Genomic DNA, 17,074 nt, shown 5'->3' on the forward strand with positions numbered 1-17,074 from the left:
ACCTCTCCATGGCCCCTTGACCCAGCTCCTTGCTGCAATATTTTAGTTCTTCTCTTGAGAAACTCTGGGCGTGCTGAGGGAAAGTTTGAACTTGAAGCTTCAGAGCAGATGTTGACATCTGGCAAACAACTATATTTCCCTCCCCTATAATCTTGGATTTGCCTAAAGGCACCCTTGGTCAATGATGTCCTGTTTTCTGCAACACCAGCACTTGGGGCAACAAGAACAAAAGATGCAATTCAATCAAAGTACCCAAAGCTATACTAGTTAAATAACAATTTGTCCAGTTTCAGTTGTTCTTTAGGGAAAGTCATAACAAGTACAGGTGACACATTTGCATTTTAATGTAAATTAATATTAATAGGTCCATTGTCTTCTTTCTGTTCAGATATATACAAATAGGTAAACATAGCAGTTTTATATTTACAAAATAATTAAGTTATTTTTATTAATTAGGCTCTCTGTATATATAAATACACATGTACATAAATAGCACCAGCACAGGATGCTTCAACATTAGTTGTGTCTTATTTACAGTTGAGAACAGTACGAGGTTGTGTTTGGCAAGATCATGCCAATGGTGTAATGTACACCAACAAGCACCATCCGGGTCCGTGGCAAGATAAAATTTTATAAAAAAAAAAGGGGGGGGGAAGAGACCCTTAACAGTACTGTAATTTTCTTTACCACACTTGATGCCATTGGTATCAGGCGGATTAGAGGCAGCACGAAGCACACCCAAAGAAAGTGACTGCTCAAAAGGTGTTTTTCAAAAAATAAATGTAAAAATAAATAACAATTGTGGCGCACTTATTCCATCAAGAGATATGTTCCTGCAGTACTGCACATTGCCCTGCATGCAGATGCAGTTGGTGCTCCTTCAATTCCACGTAGCATGTACCAGTGTTTGCTCTCCAGAGAAGTCTGGAAGGACGTCATAGAGCACTCCCTCAAGGAAGGAAGTCAGCATCCCTCCTGCATAGCGGATGGCCCCGTGGCAGCCCCTCCCCACCTTCAAAGGATCCCAGTGTGTAAACAGCAAACCAAGGGAAGCCGAGGTCAAACAATGCTGGCCAGCTCTGTGGAGTCCGATTCGGTGCTACTGTTGTTTTCTTCATCTCTGGGGAAGTAAAAGAAGGAAAATATGTTAAACACACACACACACACACACACACACACAGACAGACACACACAGGTTTGCAGTAGGCACAGAGACTGCAGCTGTAAGGGCTGCATTCAACTAATGAGTCCACGCCAGGACTTCTGCTAGTGCAATAGGGCTTCCCCCCATCCTCCCAGCTTGAGTTGTGTGTGTGGGGAACCCAGAACAGTGCATGAGGGGAGGAGAGGGGAGATTGTTCCATCTGGTAAGCCAACACGCTTCCGCTGATGGAACAATTGTCATAGAACTATGATAAATTCCAAACAGGGATTAGGTGTTGCTGCCAGAGGCAAAAGTGTCCTTCAGCTGTGTACACACCATACATTTAAAGCACACACCCTATCCCAGGAATCCTGGGAAATGTAGTTTATTAATGTTGCTGGAAATTATGCTTTTGTGAGGAGTAAACCACAGTTCCCAGGATTCTTTTTGGGGGTGCTTTGAAGGTTTGGTGTGTACCAGGCAAGGCAAGGTCAGTACCCAATCCAGAGCTCCTGTGTGTTTGCACTATGCTGACCTTGCTTCTGCCTTGTCCCTCCTCTTTTACCTCCTGGGAAGCAGCAGGGACTGCTACTGCTTCAGCAGACCCTCCGCTATTGCCTGAAAGGTGACCTTTAATCTGTCCCATTATGAAGATGCAGGTTGCTTGTTAAGACGCAGCTCATGACTCCCCTGGTGCCCTCTTCCAGGCTCGACAGGGAATGTAAGGCACAGCCTGCTGCTTAGGTGACAAATGTCCCTCCCTCTGGGGAATGAAAGAGGTTCGCAGTATTGGAAAGGACTCAGAAAAAGAGGAAAACAGTCTGGTTGGTGGGCCACTGCGACTCACAGGTCACCAGTTGCCTATCCCTGAACTAGAGCTACCCCCACTTCTGAACTATCAGGCAGTTATGTGCCACCACTAATCTTGGAGTAAAAGAGGTACTCGGGGCAACTCTAAACAGTCAGGAATCCCAGCAAGTAAAGACAGAACTATCAGGAAGCCAAGCAGTGATTTGTTCATAAAGGGCCAACATTCAGGATCACTCAGCATTTTATATTTAGCTCTCTACACCCTGCCATGGAGTGCTGCATCAGAGAAACTAGACACCCATTTGTCCCAGGGCCATCAAACGCCTGCTCTATTTTAAGTTTTGGCAATAAACGGAAAGGGTCATCTGGAGGAAGAGCCACCTGTCCTTGCAGGATTTGAACCCGTTGCCACACACGGGGAATTTTGAAAGAGTGGTGTTTTCTGTGGGTGGGGGGATTCTTCCTGATTCTGAATGGAACATGAGATCACACTCTCCCCTTAACTGCAGCTTCACACAGACACGGGATTCCAGATCCTTTGCAAGCCATCCTTCTTCGGAGCCCCTCCCATGCTCAGCCTATGAGACTACAGTGAGCATTTTTGTTCAGAAGGGATCAAGGAGGCATAGCATCTGTGGCAATCGCTCCTGAGCCAACAGCCTCCCTGCAAGGGAATGTTCTCCTGCAACTACTGGCTAGGGGGTGATAGCCCATCCCATGAGAAACGTCCCAGTCTGATAGTTGCTCAACTCTGCCAAGTTACAGGTGCACTCCCCCCTGCCCTGCCCCAAGTAGCCATCTGGGGTCTCACCTTAAATCCTGCAGGGCTTTCTTGTTTTTCCGTCGCCTCTCCTCATCAATGGGGTACAGCTTGAAAAGGAGCAGGCCAAGGATGATCAAAGCCACAGGAGCAGCAGATACCAGTATCTTCAAGGTCAAGTTCACTTCCTCTGGCTGGGAGCACCCCCGGGTCTTGTAACCAGCAAAGCTACACACCAAAAAAAGAACCGTTATGATGGCTGAGTAAAGTGTCCAGCAGCCCTGTGTCGCTCCTTAACACACCGCCAGGTTAACAAAACCAGAATAAATTAAACAAAATAATAAATTATGCAAATTGGCCCAAATTGCAATAAACAAACCAACACACAAAAGAGGTTTCATAACTCTTTTCTTGGGCTGCCTGGGCACAGAATTTTAACATTCTTTTTAACATACACTCCTGCTACAGCCCCCGTAACTTCTTTGAACAATCTAGTGAGTTAAATCTCTGTTTTAGAGAAGGCAAACTGCAACTAAGACAGAACAAACTGCCTAATGCAGCACACAGGTATGTGAAATTAATGGTGACACAGAGCTTCAAGCCCAGGTATTCCAGGGCTCCCAGGTGATGCATTCTAGACACTGGATCTCACTAGCTCTCCAGTAGATCCATCAGGATCCTCCTCTCCCTAAAATGTCCCCATTCCAGCCATCATGATGAAAACTACCATGCAATTTTAAAGAAATTGTGTTGGCATCTGATAGTCTTCTTCTTATTCCCCATTTCCTCTTGCATAGTATCTTTTTAGTTTGTAAGGGCAGGGATTTGCTTTGCTTTTATTCAAACAAAGCCACTCTGGAAGCCTTTTCAGCTGAAGAGCAGGGTAAAAATAATAATGCTTCAAATGATGGTGTTCTGCTATATATACACCACCAAATCTAAAAAAGGGGAGGGGAGAAAGAGACAGGCAGACAAAGACTTACTCTAAACTGAGTGTGGAGATCCCCAGAGACACCCCAGATGCAAACTTGATGAAGAAGACGTAGAAGGAGAAGAAAATCGCTTCATGGCCAGTGGAATCTGGGTGCTGCAGGTTGAAGTCATCGATGACATCTGGCAACATGGACCTAAATGGAGAGAGAAGCAAACCAGTCAGTACCATTTCATTCTCCCCAATTGTCCTCAGCTTCCAAACTGGAGGTTACAACAAAGAAGTAAGATGTCCAATTACATAGGGCTGCGATACGTCCGAGTTCTCCTGGACATAGCCTGGATTCGGTTGGCGAAAATAGTGTCTGGGGGGGAATTTCCAGAAATTGCTAAAATGTCCGGGGAAACCTGGACGTATGGCAACCCATGTTGGAAGTGGACTTGTTTTGGGCAAATTTCCTAAAAAATAGGTCAAGAAAATTAATTTTTTTTGAGATTTTGCAAAAAGCTCAACAACATTTGTCACTGGATTTTCCCTCTCTGAAATATGGCATCCCTAAATTACAAATCACACTTTTTCACTCAATGATAACCAGAAAAACATGTTTTGGAGCTGCCCCATTATTTGCCACCCGCACTTCAACATAGAGTTGGGAGTTTCAACATAACATAGGAGTTATTGGGGTGTGTGTGTAGAAGCATAATTTGCTTTCAGCACTGAAAACACAGTACTATGTTTACTAAATACACACACACACACACACACACACACACACACTTACCAGGGTAAAAGAAAAGCAGCAGCAACACTGATTCCAGCTGCAACAGCCACTATATAGGTGATAATAAGGTTACTTTCCATGATTATGATCAAGAGGAGGAAAGGAGTTGCAGACTGTGGAATCAAGAGAGGAAATGGTCAAAAAGATAATCATTTGAAGGTTTTCACTGGCTCAAGACACAGTGGATAAAGATTTATTTTTTAAAAAAAACTTGATAGTTTAGGCTTTAATTGTTTGCACCTTGAAAACAGTATACAAATATTCATTTATATACCTGATATATATATATATAATATATATTAAGGAACAAGGTGGGCTAATATTGATACAGTCACCTCACAACTTACATGTGTTTAATTTATGCAATTTCAGCTTTACACGGTTGATGGCCAACTGGTTAAAATTGAACAAATTAAATGTGCAAAAACTGGTGAGCTTAAAAGTTCTTTTTGCACAGAGTTCTCCTGGTGCAGAAAGAGCTTTTAAGCTCTCTGCCTTGCTTACCAGGCTCTGGGAAGCTCATTCTCGGGCTCTGGGAGGGTCTCGCAAGATCTCGGAAAGCCTCCTACCATCTGGTAAGCAAAGCAGAGCACTTAAAAGCTCTCTGCTCGTTTTTAAGACTCACATGGTGTGCTGGTTCAGGAAAGCAAGACTGGGGTTCCAAGGAGGTGGTATGTCTATAAGCATTTGTGGGTATCCACGCCATCCCCAGAACAATCATCACAAAAGATGTGAGAAGACTGCATTTCTTGATTTGTAGGCCAATTGCAATGTAGCCCAGCCCTGTGAATAGACTTAGTAACTTACAGGAAGAAAGTAGCAGGTACAGCCCAACACTATGATGTCAGTAGGCCTCAAGCACATGAGGTCTGTTCTTCCATGACAAGGCCTTTCCACAGCCTTGTTCTGGGGAAAAGTAAAGGGGCCACATGAGGCCCCAAGTCCTGTACTGTCAATAGGCCTTAGATCTGCCGCAGAACAGCCATCTCAGAGAGGAAAACACACAGAGCTAACACTGCACCGCTAACAGCCCTCTAGAGAAAACCTTTGAAAACCATAGTGTTTACCCATAATTCCATGGCACGTTCAGTTCTTGGACTTAATAGTTTTATCAAGATCTAGACCAGCTCACTGAGAAGCTGCTTGGCAGACCACTTGGGCCGCGTGGTTTCCTCGCTGTTGTAGGCTTAGCAGCGCCAAGTGGAAAGACCTGCTCTGTGCGCTACGTTTCCCTGCATGGCTTGGCAACAGGCACAAAACCTCAAGTCGGCTTTGTGCTTCCCCTTGGAGATTTTTTCACTCACCGAGATTCCAATGTAGACGGCCGTTTTCTTCCCAAAGCGAGTGAGGAACCACTGCCAAAAGGGGATGGTAAGAGTGGCAGAGAGCTGCAAGAGAGCAACAAGAAGGGGATGGGAGAAAGAGTTGTTACTCGAGTCAGCCAGAGTCAGTCTTTGCAACAGCTTCTCCAAGGGAGCTCTGCGGGAGCCTCAGGCACTATGTATGCAAGATCACACACTTGGATGTGGCATTGATTAACCTGGACTTAAACCCCCGATTCCAAACACAATCATGCGTATGGAATCCACAGTTCTTTCATAAGCATGCACAGAAAGAAGGGGAAATGTTCTGACAGCAACCATAGCTAAGGACCCCAGGGCAGGTTATTATCATGGGAGATTTTTCTTTTAGGAATGCCTGCAGTCACATAATAGCAGGGCAAAAAACATGCCCAGGTTACATGATACCCATTTACAAATGGCTGCACCAGCTCCTTGGCTTCTTTCATAGCCAGCACAAATGCCAATTCTATCCTCAGCTGTCCCACCATAGTCTCCTGTTCTCAAACAATCATAACCAGTCTCCTTCACTGCCCCCTTACGCCTGAAACTCCCTTCCTTTTTTATAATAACTGTTTATTAGTTTTCAATTAAAGTCCAATAATAGCCTCATTTTAACAATACCAATTTATAATACAATTCGTTCAAATACCGAGTTACAGAATTTAGATAAAGTGGCCCCCTGTGCACTAGATTTGATTGTTTGGTGATTTTCTTTATTTCTGCGTTCTATAGCAATAATGCCATAATTCCGCAAGGCTTATAAAGCACCGAGTTTCCCCACAAGAACTCAGCCAGTGTCAAGTTCCTTTTCCTCATGAAAGTTCCTCTCAGGGCAGCGTCTCTGCCCTTGCCTCTTCTTAGGACAGGACAGGAATTGTTGGTGGCATGTCAAGAACACGCCCCTACGTTCCTATGCAGTCAGAAAGGGGAAAGAGGAGAGGAGAAATGAAGGGTGGCAGGGTCCTCCGGACTGTTACTTAACAGGGATTGACGTAAGTTTTGATTCTGCAAAGGGGGCGTGAACTGGATGGAGTCTGGCCAAGAGAGCTGGCCATGAGAATGACAGAACATGCTCCACACCCCTCTCTAAGGGACACGCAATGAGGGGCTGAGGTCACAGCCGGCGGCGGCATCCAGCAAAGCTAAGCATGTGGCTACAACTAAGGGAAGCTTGAATATCCTACTGAGGACAAGCACAGCCCCTCATCCATCCTCTCTCATCCCCTCTCAGCAGCACTGTCTCAAAACACCACAGGGAGATAGCGCTGCAAATTATTATTATATAATACAGCTCCAGCTGTGAACGCTGAAATTTATACAGAGTTCCATAAGCAAAAAAAGTGACACAGGTCCATGTCCTCCTCCCTTTGCCAGGACAGCACTTGGGTTTGGTTACAGTCAAAAGGATTAAAGGGTTTAAGCCAAAGGCTTAATGGAAAAAGGTGGGTTTGGTGGAGTGAACAGCCTTTGCCAGCCTGGCACCCTTCAGACGCTTTGGATTACAACTCCTCTCATTCTGTGGCATTTGTGCTCCAAAACATCTGGAAGGCACTACGCCGGCAAAGGCTGTTCTGTAAGACAGCTGTGTGTGATCTCGCTGGGCAAGGGGCATATAGGGGGGGGAGCATGGGGAAGTGCTGCAGGTCATTGGGCTGGAGCCCATGAACACCCCCTCCCAGGTTTAGGAACACACACTATTTCCTGAACTTTCACGGCTCTAAAATAAGACTAATTTTTACTTTCTTCCTCAATTTCGACTTGGCCACAAGGTCCTTAAAAAAGGGTGGGAAAGGGTGGGTGGCCTAAACTCTCACTAGATAAGCAGATTATGAATTTGCTGCAAATGCCCAGGCCACATGGTTTGGGTGGGGAGGAAAGAATAGGAATGAATATGCTAGCCAAGTAAAATTAACACAGTAAAACTGCAGGAGACCACACACCGATTAAGCAGAGGCTTTTTGAAAACATAAAAACAAACACCATACTTTCAGGACTGCCTTATAGAGGCCACATGTCTCTCTCTCTCTCTCTCTCTCTCTCTCTCTCTCTCTCTCTCTCTCACACACACACACACACACACACACAGACGGCACTGAGAGTCACCACCTGGTATTCAGATACATCAAGGCCTTTTCTTACCAGCGCCTCCCTCCACTCCAAAATATTCAGAGCTCTTCTCCAAATAGTCCAGAGCCCTGTTCATTTTATTCCCCCACAACGGCCCGGACACACACTCAGCATTCCATGCAGGGTTTGTAATGGCTCCTTGAATGCAAATGAATCAGGTTTTTCCCACTCACTTCTCTAACATTCATCTCCAACCTCTCCAAAACATCCAATTCATCCTGTTCGGCTCTAGGTGGGTGTGCTACATATGCTGCCCCTGCTTAACTTCAAAACTAGCAATTTCCTTTAGGAACTGTTCTGCAGAATGTGTGTATCACACCACTTTAAATAGTCATGGTTACACCCCCCCACCCCACCCCCAGAATCCTGAGGACTAGTTTCTCATAGGTGCTGAGAATTGTTAAGAGACTCTTATTCCCCTCACAGAGCTGCAATTCCCAAAATTCCCTGGGAAGAGGGATTGCTTGTTAAACCGCTCTGGGAACTCTGTGGGAGGAATAAGACTCATTCCCCTCCCAGAGCTTAACAACTCTATGCACCTATAAGATTCTTTGGGGAAATCCATGACTGTTTAAAGTTGTGCAATACTGTCTTAAATGTATAATATGGATGAGGCCTCAGTAATGCATGTTCCTGAATGTGTCATTTTAAAAGAAAAGAAACTTCCTTGTTTTTTTAGCAATGTGGTGAATATCTATATCTATATCGTCTATCTATCTAGATCTATCATCTCCTGTCGTCCAAGGCACAGCACCTCCTCTACAAACACACCATTAATGTGCAGAAGTACTTTATATGGGAAACAATGGCACCTTCAAAGGACACCATTTCCTTTTGTGTGTTTTGCATTTCTAGGATAGCTTAAGAGTGAATCACTGGATCTGGTACCAGATCCAAAAAGTCAGCATTTTACCTGCCCAAAGTTTTTAGTTTTTCTGTAGCCATGAGAAAACAGAGACCATTGGCGGGGGGCGGGGAGGAGGTAAACAGAAAGCCAGACTGCGCTCAGGATTTGGCCTACCCTGAAGCTGCTTCACAGAGAAAGCTGACAGAGACACCCCTCCCCCTGAGCTAAATGCAACACCATTGCATGGTAGCCAGTACCACGCTGCCAGGCTGCAAAGGAATTATTCTTCTTACCACACCATCAGATGAAAGCATGTGGCAAAACAGTTGTCTGCAACCAGTGCAATCAAACCTTTTTGTAAATGTGACACACAGGAGAAGGAAAAGGAAGACAGCCAGTTATTGGTGGGGCTTTACTATGCTACGGTGTCTGCATCAGGCCACAGTTTGACTCCTTTGTGAGCTTGGAGAAGCAGAACAGGGCCTCTTCGCCCACCGTGCTATTACTGCCTGAAATACTTTCAAATCCCTGTGTTTCCTAAAGACGTTAGAGAGGAAGGGGGTTCTTCCCTCTCCCTCTCCCCTCATTTCACTTACTTTCTAGCCTGGCACAACACAATGCCCCCCACTGCCTGCTCCCCACCCCCACGCCTCCTCCTCACATCCATCAGCCTGGAAAGGCTTTCCCAGACAAATCGGCTCCATTCCTTTCATTCAGTGCCTCTCTCCGATAAACACTCAAGGCTCCTTTTTTCTCATGATTAAGGGTAGAAAAAATGGCCGGGTTGGGACAAAAGGCTCACATGGCTTTTATTCTCCGTCCCTTTTCACGGCCTCCTTCAAATGCCTAACAAAGAACACACTGTTCCAGGAACCATGTAAAGTGACTGCCCTTCCCTTCCTTTCCCTAAGGTTGCCCATCCTTTAGCTTCCTCCAACTCCTGCACAATTGTCAGGCAGCTTAAATGCTTCTATGGTGGTTCTCCAAGGAGTGCGTGGCTCAGTTTTCCAACTTCCATGTACTCCTTGGACTCTTTGCACCCTGGCAGCTCAAGACCGGTTTACTGCCGGATGCGCCTCAATTACTATTGGTTTGCAGTTCAGTGGTAGTTTGGTGTTCAGTTGCTGGGCAAACCAAATCAAAGTTCTTCAACATTTCCCCAAAATGCCTTAAACAGATACAGAGCTGGATAGTCATAGAGTACAACTGTCCAGTTATTTCTGCTCAGGAGGAGAGCAGCCTTTTCAAAAGGCAGCATGCTTTACCTTCCAATATTCAAAGTGAGTATTAGCTAAGTAGAATAATGGGGAACCTACAGCCCTCAATAACATTTTAGACTACTTCTACCATTAGTTCTCGTCAGCTTGGAAAGCTACAGCTTTCCCCGACACAGATTGGCGTGTGTGAGCATTTACAAAATAACCTGGGACATCCACACATAGGATGTCACACAATGTTCATTCTGCACATGTATAAAATAATTTTTTTAGTGTGGAATTCACTGCCTCTGCTGTACACTTTTTGGCGCCTGCTTAAAACATTTCTGTTTACGCAAGTCCATCCAGACACACCACTGTTGTAATCTCCTTTTAGTTTACTACTGATTTTAATTGTTTTCTAAATGCTTTAATTACTTGTTTTCATCTATTTATGGATCACTTTAATTTTTTTGCTAAACCACTTTAGAGGCTCTGTTACAATCGGTCAGTATATAAATATTGTTCGATAAAATAAAGAAATAAAAATAAAAAGAAGAATTCCATTCATGAGAGCCTTCTCCCTCATCACACTGGCCAACAGCTACAGACCTTCACTTCTGTGCTGCTGTATCTTATTGTATGGAAAAACTGATTACCTGGAGGTCTACTGCTGCCACTTGGATTCCAGCTGGAAATTTGGGCCTTCCCCCTCCCATGAAACTATGCTGGTACAGCCATTTACATGACTACTAAGGAAGTTGCAGGTGGGGGCAGGGGGCAGGAGAACAACATTAAAAGTTTGTAAAAGCATCTGTTCTGCATTAACCTGAACAAAATGAGGGCAGAGGTCAAGATGAAATGGATTTCCCAAAACCACTTAAGCAGGTTCATGACAGAGGTCTCTCCCCCCCCCCCCCGCAAAAAAGAGCTCCCTTTTGAAACAGATAAAGAGCAAGAGAAATATGAGTAGTAGTCATGCTGACTGCCATATACATACCATGATGGCCAGGAGAATGTTCTGGAACTCATTGCGTAAGCCCAAGGTGTACGTACAGAACAAAGCAAAGTTGCCTTCCAGCAGCTGAAAAGAAGTGGAACAGCTGACATTAAGGGAAGAGATCCTGGGAACTCTCATTAAATCTCCTTAGAAAGGAAGGGAGGTTCTTGATTTCTGCCTGAAGTAACTTCTTTAGCAGCATACCTAGTTATTTCCCGCTTATACAATCTTTTCTTACAACTACCCAGTGAGGTAGGCTAAAGAGAGAGAGAGAGACTGTCAAAGGCTGCCCAGTGAGCTTCAAGGCCAAGCAGGGACGTGAACCTGGGTCTCCCCAGTCTTAGTCTAACCCTCTAACCACTATACAGTGGTACCTCGGGTTAAGAACTTAATTCGTTCTGGAGGTCCGTTCTTAACCTGAAACTGTTCTTAACCTGAAGCACCACTTTAGCTAATGGGGCCTCCCGCTGCTGCCGTGCTGCTGCTGCACAATATCTGTTCTCATCCTGAAGCAAAGTTCTTAACCCAAGGTACTATTTCTGGATTAGTGGAGCCTGTAACCTGAAGCATCTGTAACCCAAGGTACCACTGTATTTCACTGACTTGCCAACATCCCATAAGGGGTGGAGGTTCAGCTGCAATGTTAAATGCACTTATCCCCAATTATAGGCTGTCCCTAAACAGTGTTATAAATTAGCCAGGCGCCAGGTGCATTTTGCAACTGGCATGGGCTCAATTGTGGCCACACAGAGATCTCTGGATGCCAGGTCTGCAACTAAGGAAAGCAAAATGTCACTTAGAGAAGGATCTGAAATATTTTCCTTGAAGTATGAATTAGTTTTATCCTGGATTGTTTTATTTTATTTTTTAAATGTGTTGTAAACCACATTGAGATTTGTTCTTTAAAATATAAAGCTGTATAGAAATGAAAGAACAAGAAGAACCTTCATTGTGTGTGTGTGTGTGTGTGTGTGTGTGTGTCTACTAGACATTCTATTGTGGTGACCGTAACCTAGGTTTAAGGGTGGCATTTGGCAATTAGGATTATATACCTGAGTTTCTAACACTGCTCCTAAAGATATCTTAAATCACAGCTCCTCTAAGAGTGTGCATATACACTGAGGTTTATACAAACCAGATTTTTTGGTGGGGGCGGGCGGGGGGAGTAGGGAAGTGCAGCCTATATTCAGACCGATACGGTAACTCCAGAAACAGAGGCGTATAAAAATAAACTTCTGTACTGGAACCTGGAGCAGTGTGTGTGTGTGTGTGTGTGTGTGTGTGTGTGGAGGAGGGAGAGAAAAAGACAAGAAGGCTACTGGATGACTGCCACAGTGAAGGGGAAGGAAGGCTAACAAAAGTGGAAGAATTCAGCAGATTCCCCAAGGCCAGAGAAGAAAAGTCACTATTCACAATTGAGCTGGAAGTAAAAAAAAAAAAGCTAAATGAGAAGTATTCAGCTAAGGAGCAAGTTCAGCATTGCTGCTGTTGCAGCTTGTTGCTACTAGGGCAGATTCCAGAAAAGGTTAAGAAGTTTGCCTCTTTAGCAAGAATCTGGTATTAAGGACCCATAGACAGTCTCTGGTAAAGTTCTTCAGCTTTGTCCGGTGATTGCTTCTATACCAGTGTGTCTATAACCCAGAAATAGATCTAGGTCTGAGTTCATTCATTAAGCGCAGCTGTTTTCCTCTGCTCCTCCTTTTGAGAGCAGCCCATTTCACAGCACTCTTTGTTAAACCTTAGTCTTTAATATGAGGCCTTAGTATGTATTAACATTCTAGCTAGCAGACATCTTGCCCTGGGTTCTGCCATATAGTTGCCTGTTTCAAACTAATTTACCTTGCCATTTGCTCAGTTTAGGACGCTATCTTGTATTACTGATAGAAACAGAGCTGAGTGGTCCTTCCCCAAAGCTAGTCAGAAAAGTGCCATCAACTCAATGGGAACTAAAATGTTATTCTTCTTTGCAATCTAGCTTCTAACACCACGCTTGTTTTCAAGGAAACAGGAGACACACTAGGACACACAACATGCTTCTCTGTGAGTCTCTGATCAAGTTTAACAATTTGTGGCATTCCTATTACCAACTCAGGTTTCCAAAAGGCAACCAGGGTATTACTGAACTAAATGCACCAGGTTGCACTCTTAACTCAGATTTTGTGCGTGTTTTGTCTCCATTTCTGGAAAGAGTTCCAACAACAGTTGTCGTAAAAACCCTTCTGGCAGATTATGGTTATTATAACTTATTCCCTTTTTAACAAGAATACTCCTGAACCAATCTATTCTGTCTAAAACAGCACACTACTCTCCGTGTTATGACCTATACTAGGCAATCCAGCTATATGTCTGACTTCTTAGCTACCAATCCCAACATAGGGTCCCAGCAAAGTTGACAAATACTATAAGGCTTGCATTTTATTTTCCCAACATGGAAAGAATCCACATGGCAAGGGAGAAAAAACAGTAAGTCTGAAGGCTGCAATGAAATAAACCAGCCTGTGATCTTTGGATGAAGGTTAGTATATTAATTAATTAATTCAGCCAGCCAGCCAGCCGGCTGCCTGGAGATATCATATAAAATCATCATCTTAAATAGAGGTGGTCAAGGCAGCCCATGACATAGGAACAAGCAACTTCCACACAGGGCTCACCGATGCAAATCCCAAGTGCCACATGGCTAGGTGTTGTGGTGGATTTCGGGATTAGGATTTCCCCATGAAGGAAACAACAACGTTCTAAGCACTCGGGGAAATGGAAATTCTGTGCTCACCTGGGAACTTCTGTTCTTCTCAGGGAGAGAAAGTCACCAAGGTGGGGTAGGGAGGCCTCAAACAGGCAGACCTCACCTCAGTTTGAGGAGAGAAAGGACCCCACCTCTGAAGCTGGGTAGTAACGGTGCATTTATCACTGGGAGGGGTGTGTGTGTGTAAAAGATGGTTTCCTTACCATAAAGGCCAGAGAGGTAAAGAGTAAGCCAGCGATCAGCTTGACGTAGGGGCCATAGTTCATCACTAGTTTTAAGCTTTGGAAGAAGGAAACTGGCTCTTCTGGCTGGAGATCGGAAGACTCTGCGGGGAGCAAAACAGAAGCACTAGGTCAAGTTATTTCCCATCAAAGCATCTTCAGACAGGCCTTACACCACTTTCATGCTAATCTTGTGCTGGTGCAAATTTTGTTTTGATTCTTATATTCCTATTTGATTTAGTGAATTGTCTAGAACACACTGGTTAGTTGGGAGATACGTAAATACTATAAATAAATTTGAATGCAAAATAAAATGCTATGAACGAATGCCTTACAATGCCTTCATTATTTAACTTGTTTTGTGTCATTTCATCATTTTGCTCCTGGTTTTAGGATCTGGCTATGAGGAGCAAGGAGCCCAAGGCCAAGCCAAGGAAAAGATTGCTCAGCCACCTCCTTAACATGCTTCCCACAGTATCATGCTGTATAAGGGCTAGTGGCTGTCATCTCCTAAGAGCTAAACTCTGACCCCCCCACTATCAGATCCTACCGTATATCCACCCTACTGTGGAATTGTAGCTTATGCGTTGCTGCATTTCAGCGAAAGAGAGAAAGCAAGAAGTGGCAGCCCTCAGAAAGCTATGTACGTGGATTAGAAAATAAGGTATCTCACAGTACTACAGAGAACGGTAATGAATTTGCAAAGGCATAGACAAAGACAACTTCTTTTCTGCGGTGAGCAAATTGTTCCCAGTTCCCATAAGCTCAAGTCTGCAAATGAATTAGGAACACAGGAAACTGCTGAATCAGACCAGGGGTCCTTCTAGATCAGTATTGTCCACACTGACTGGTAGGGGCTCTCCTGGGGTTCAGGATTCCCTCCCAACCCTACATGGAGATGCCAGGGATTGAACCTGGGAACTGATTCATGACCCTTCCATTATGTTCCAGTTTAGCAGCTTAAAACCAGAGCTTGAAACCTTTCGGGTAGAATACGGCAAAGGGAATTTCCATGCCTTTTCAATATATTCTGATGGCCAAGGTGCTTGCTCTTTGATACTTCCATTACTTGCATATTTTGGATATATATTCCCCCTCAGCCCTACTCACTACAGTCGTACCTTGGAAGTTCAACAGAATCTGTTCCGGAAGTCTGTTTGACTTCCAAAATGTTCAGAAACCAAAGCACGGCTTCTGATTGGCTGCAGGCATTTGGACGTTCGGCTTCCAAAAATAGTTCGCAAACTGGAACAGTCACTTTCGGGTTTGCGGCATTCAAGAGCCAAAACTAAGCTGTTCGAAAACCAAGGTACAACTGTATTTAGGCTAACAAGTCTATTTTACAATTTGTCCAGGACTCTATTGCATCACGTTGGGGCGGTGAGGGGAAAGAAAAAGCAAGCAAGCAAGCAAGCAAGCAAACCTATCAGGGAAATCTCCTTGTCAGTAAAACCTCCTCTCCATCATAAGTTTAGGACTGTTGACAGATGGATTGCAAGACTGGCAGGACTTCCCCTTGAAAGCTAGCTAACTATCATTTCACGAATGTGGAGTGTTTGGGTGATGATAGGCTTAGTTACCTAAGAAGAGGGACAATATTTCATAGATGTGGGTGATTCTTTTGATAAGCCCCCTGCAAATGTGGCCTCTAGCACACCTTGAGGCTGAGTGGATTAAAAACCTCAAGAGGAACTTGAGTGACAAGGAGGCCTTTGAGAATTCAGAACAAAGATCGCAAGAGCCAGCTTCCCTCCCCAATGGCTGGTTTCAACCAGCAAAAGTCAGGGGCTTTTCCACAAGGAGCTGGAGTTGCATAGGTGACGCTTGGTTTATGCAATGGGAAATTCTTGCAATGGAAATTCTTGCCCTGTGTGTCATTTGCTCCCTTGAAGTCAGCCCATGTATTAAAAGGGATTGGCCCATGTACAAAGAGGCACAATAAGGACATCCATCTTCAAGAGGCAAGGAGTAGATTCTTTTGCAACTATCAAACCAGCCCGATTACATGCCCAATGGGAAGAAAAGACAAAGAATGTCTCTTTTTTCTAGTGGGGGGGGGGAAGAGATCAGATGCTTATACAGCACAATAGGAGTGCACAGAATGCTTCATGGATAATCCTAGTTCTCTCAAACCAGAAAAAAACCTCTATGAATTGGAAGTATGAGGTGGGTGGAACAGAAGAGGAATGCATGTGAGTGGAAATACGCTTATGAAAGCCAAACCATGGTTTGGTTGTTACATATTTAAAATAGGTCTGTGTAAGTAATGGGAGGGGGACCTAGCTCAGTGCCAGAGCACACAGTTTGCATTAAACAGGTTGCAGGTTCAAGCCCTAGCATCTCCAGGTTGGGCTGGGGAAAAACACCCCGTCAAAAACAATGGAGCGCTGCTGGCAGTCAGAGTAGGCACTACGGTGTTAAGCAGTTTAATCATAATCATAATAATAAAAATAAAAATAAAAATAAACAATAATAATACTCAGCTAGATGAAGTAAAAGGCAGGTTTCGATGGACTCCTTTGGGAGCCAGTATGAATTCTGCACTACTCAACTTGCATCCATCTTTGTCACAAGCAAGTCGATTTCTTGGCAGATTATGCCTGGCCTTTACCTTTTAGAGCCCACCCCCTCCCCCCCACTTTGCAGAGGTCACTTAAGCTGTCCTTGCTCACCTCGTCTTTCTCGAACACCCACAGATAAGACGATAGCACAAAGAATATATATCCCACCGATGACACCAGCTGCGATCATGTAGGCATTTCTCTGTACAAGGATAGGAAACAAGGTTGGGGTGGGGGGTGGGAGACAAAGATGGAACATCCAGATGAGAGGTGATGTTTTCCAGAATGGCTTGGCACAAATGCATGAGCATGTGGGCGTCACGAGAGGAGATTGTGGTGGCTTTGCTTCTCCCTGGCTGCTCTGGGAGTTGCGAAGTGCTGAGCTAAGCCATGGCTTGGTGCGTTTCTCCAAGTCTGGACTTATGGTTTAGTCAGTGCTTCCAAACAAAACTTAAGCTGTAAACCATAGGGCAAACTTTGGTTACAGCTTGTGGTAACCAAGCCTGAAGCCTCTATGCTCTTGCTAAGCCATGGTTTGGCATGGTGTGACGCGCAAAACAGGCCATCATATGCTTGCCTGACAATGGAGTAAAACCAAAGTCACCATTCC

General features: G+C 44.5%; 1 protein-coding gene across 1 annotated transcript in view; it reads right to left on the reverse strand.

The window, feature by feature from the left end:
• Positions 1–320: 320 nt before the first annotated feature.
• Positions 321–17,074, reverse strand: part of MFSD2A (MFSD2 lysolipid transporter A, lysophospholipid) — a 35,571-nt gene continuing 18,817 nt past the window's right edge. The window contains exons 7-14 of the mRNA XM_079988194.1: positions 16,576–16,666; positions 13,886–14,007; positions 10,940–11,023; positions 5,731–5,814; positions 4,427–4,539; positions 3,698–3,841; positions 2,766–2,942; positions 321–1,120 (exon numbers count right to left, since the gene is read on the reverse strand). Coding sequence (XP_079844320.1) covers positions 1,060–1,120; positions 2,766–2,942; positions 3,698–3,841; positions 4,427–4,539; positions 5,731–5,814; positions 10,940–11,023; positions 13,886–14,007; positions 16,576–16,666 — 876 coding nt within the window. The 3' untranslated portion in view covers positions 321–1,059. The remainder of the gene's footprint in view (positions 1,121–2,765; positions 2,943–3,697; positions 3,842–4,426; positions 4,540–5,730; positions 5,815–10,939; positions 11,024–13,885; positions 14,008–16,575; positions 16,667–17,074) is intronic.

The sequence above is a fragment of the Podarcis cretensis genome (genome assembly GCF_951804945.1).
Source record: "Podarcis cretensis genome assembly, chromosome: 8".
Classification (NCBI taxonomy): Eukaryota; Metazoa; Chordata; class Lepidosauria; order Squamata; family Lacertidae; genus Podarcis; species Podarcis cretensis.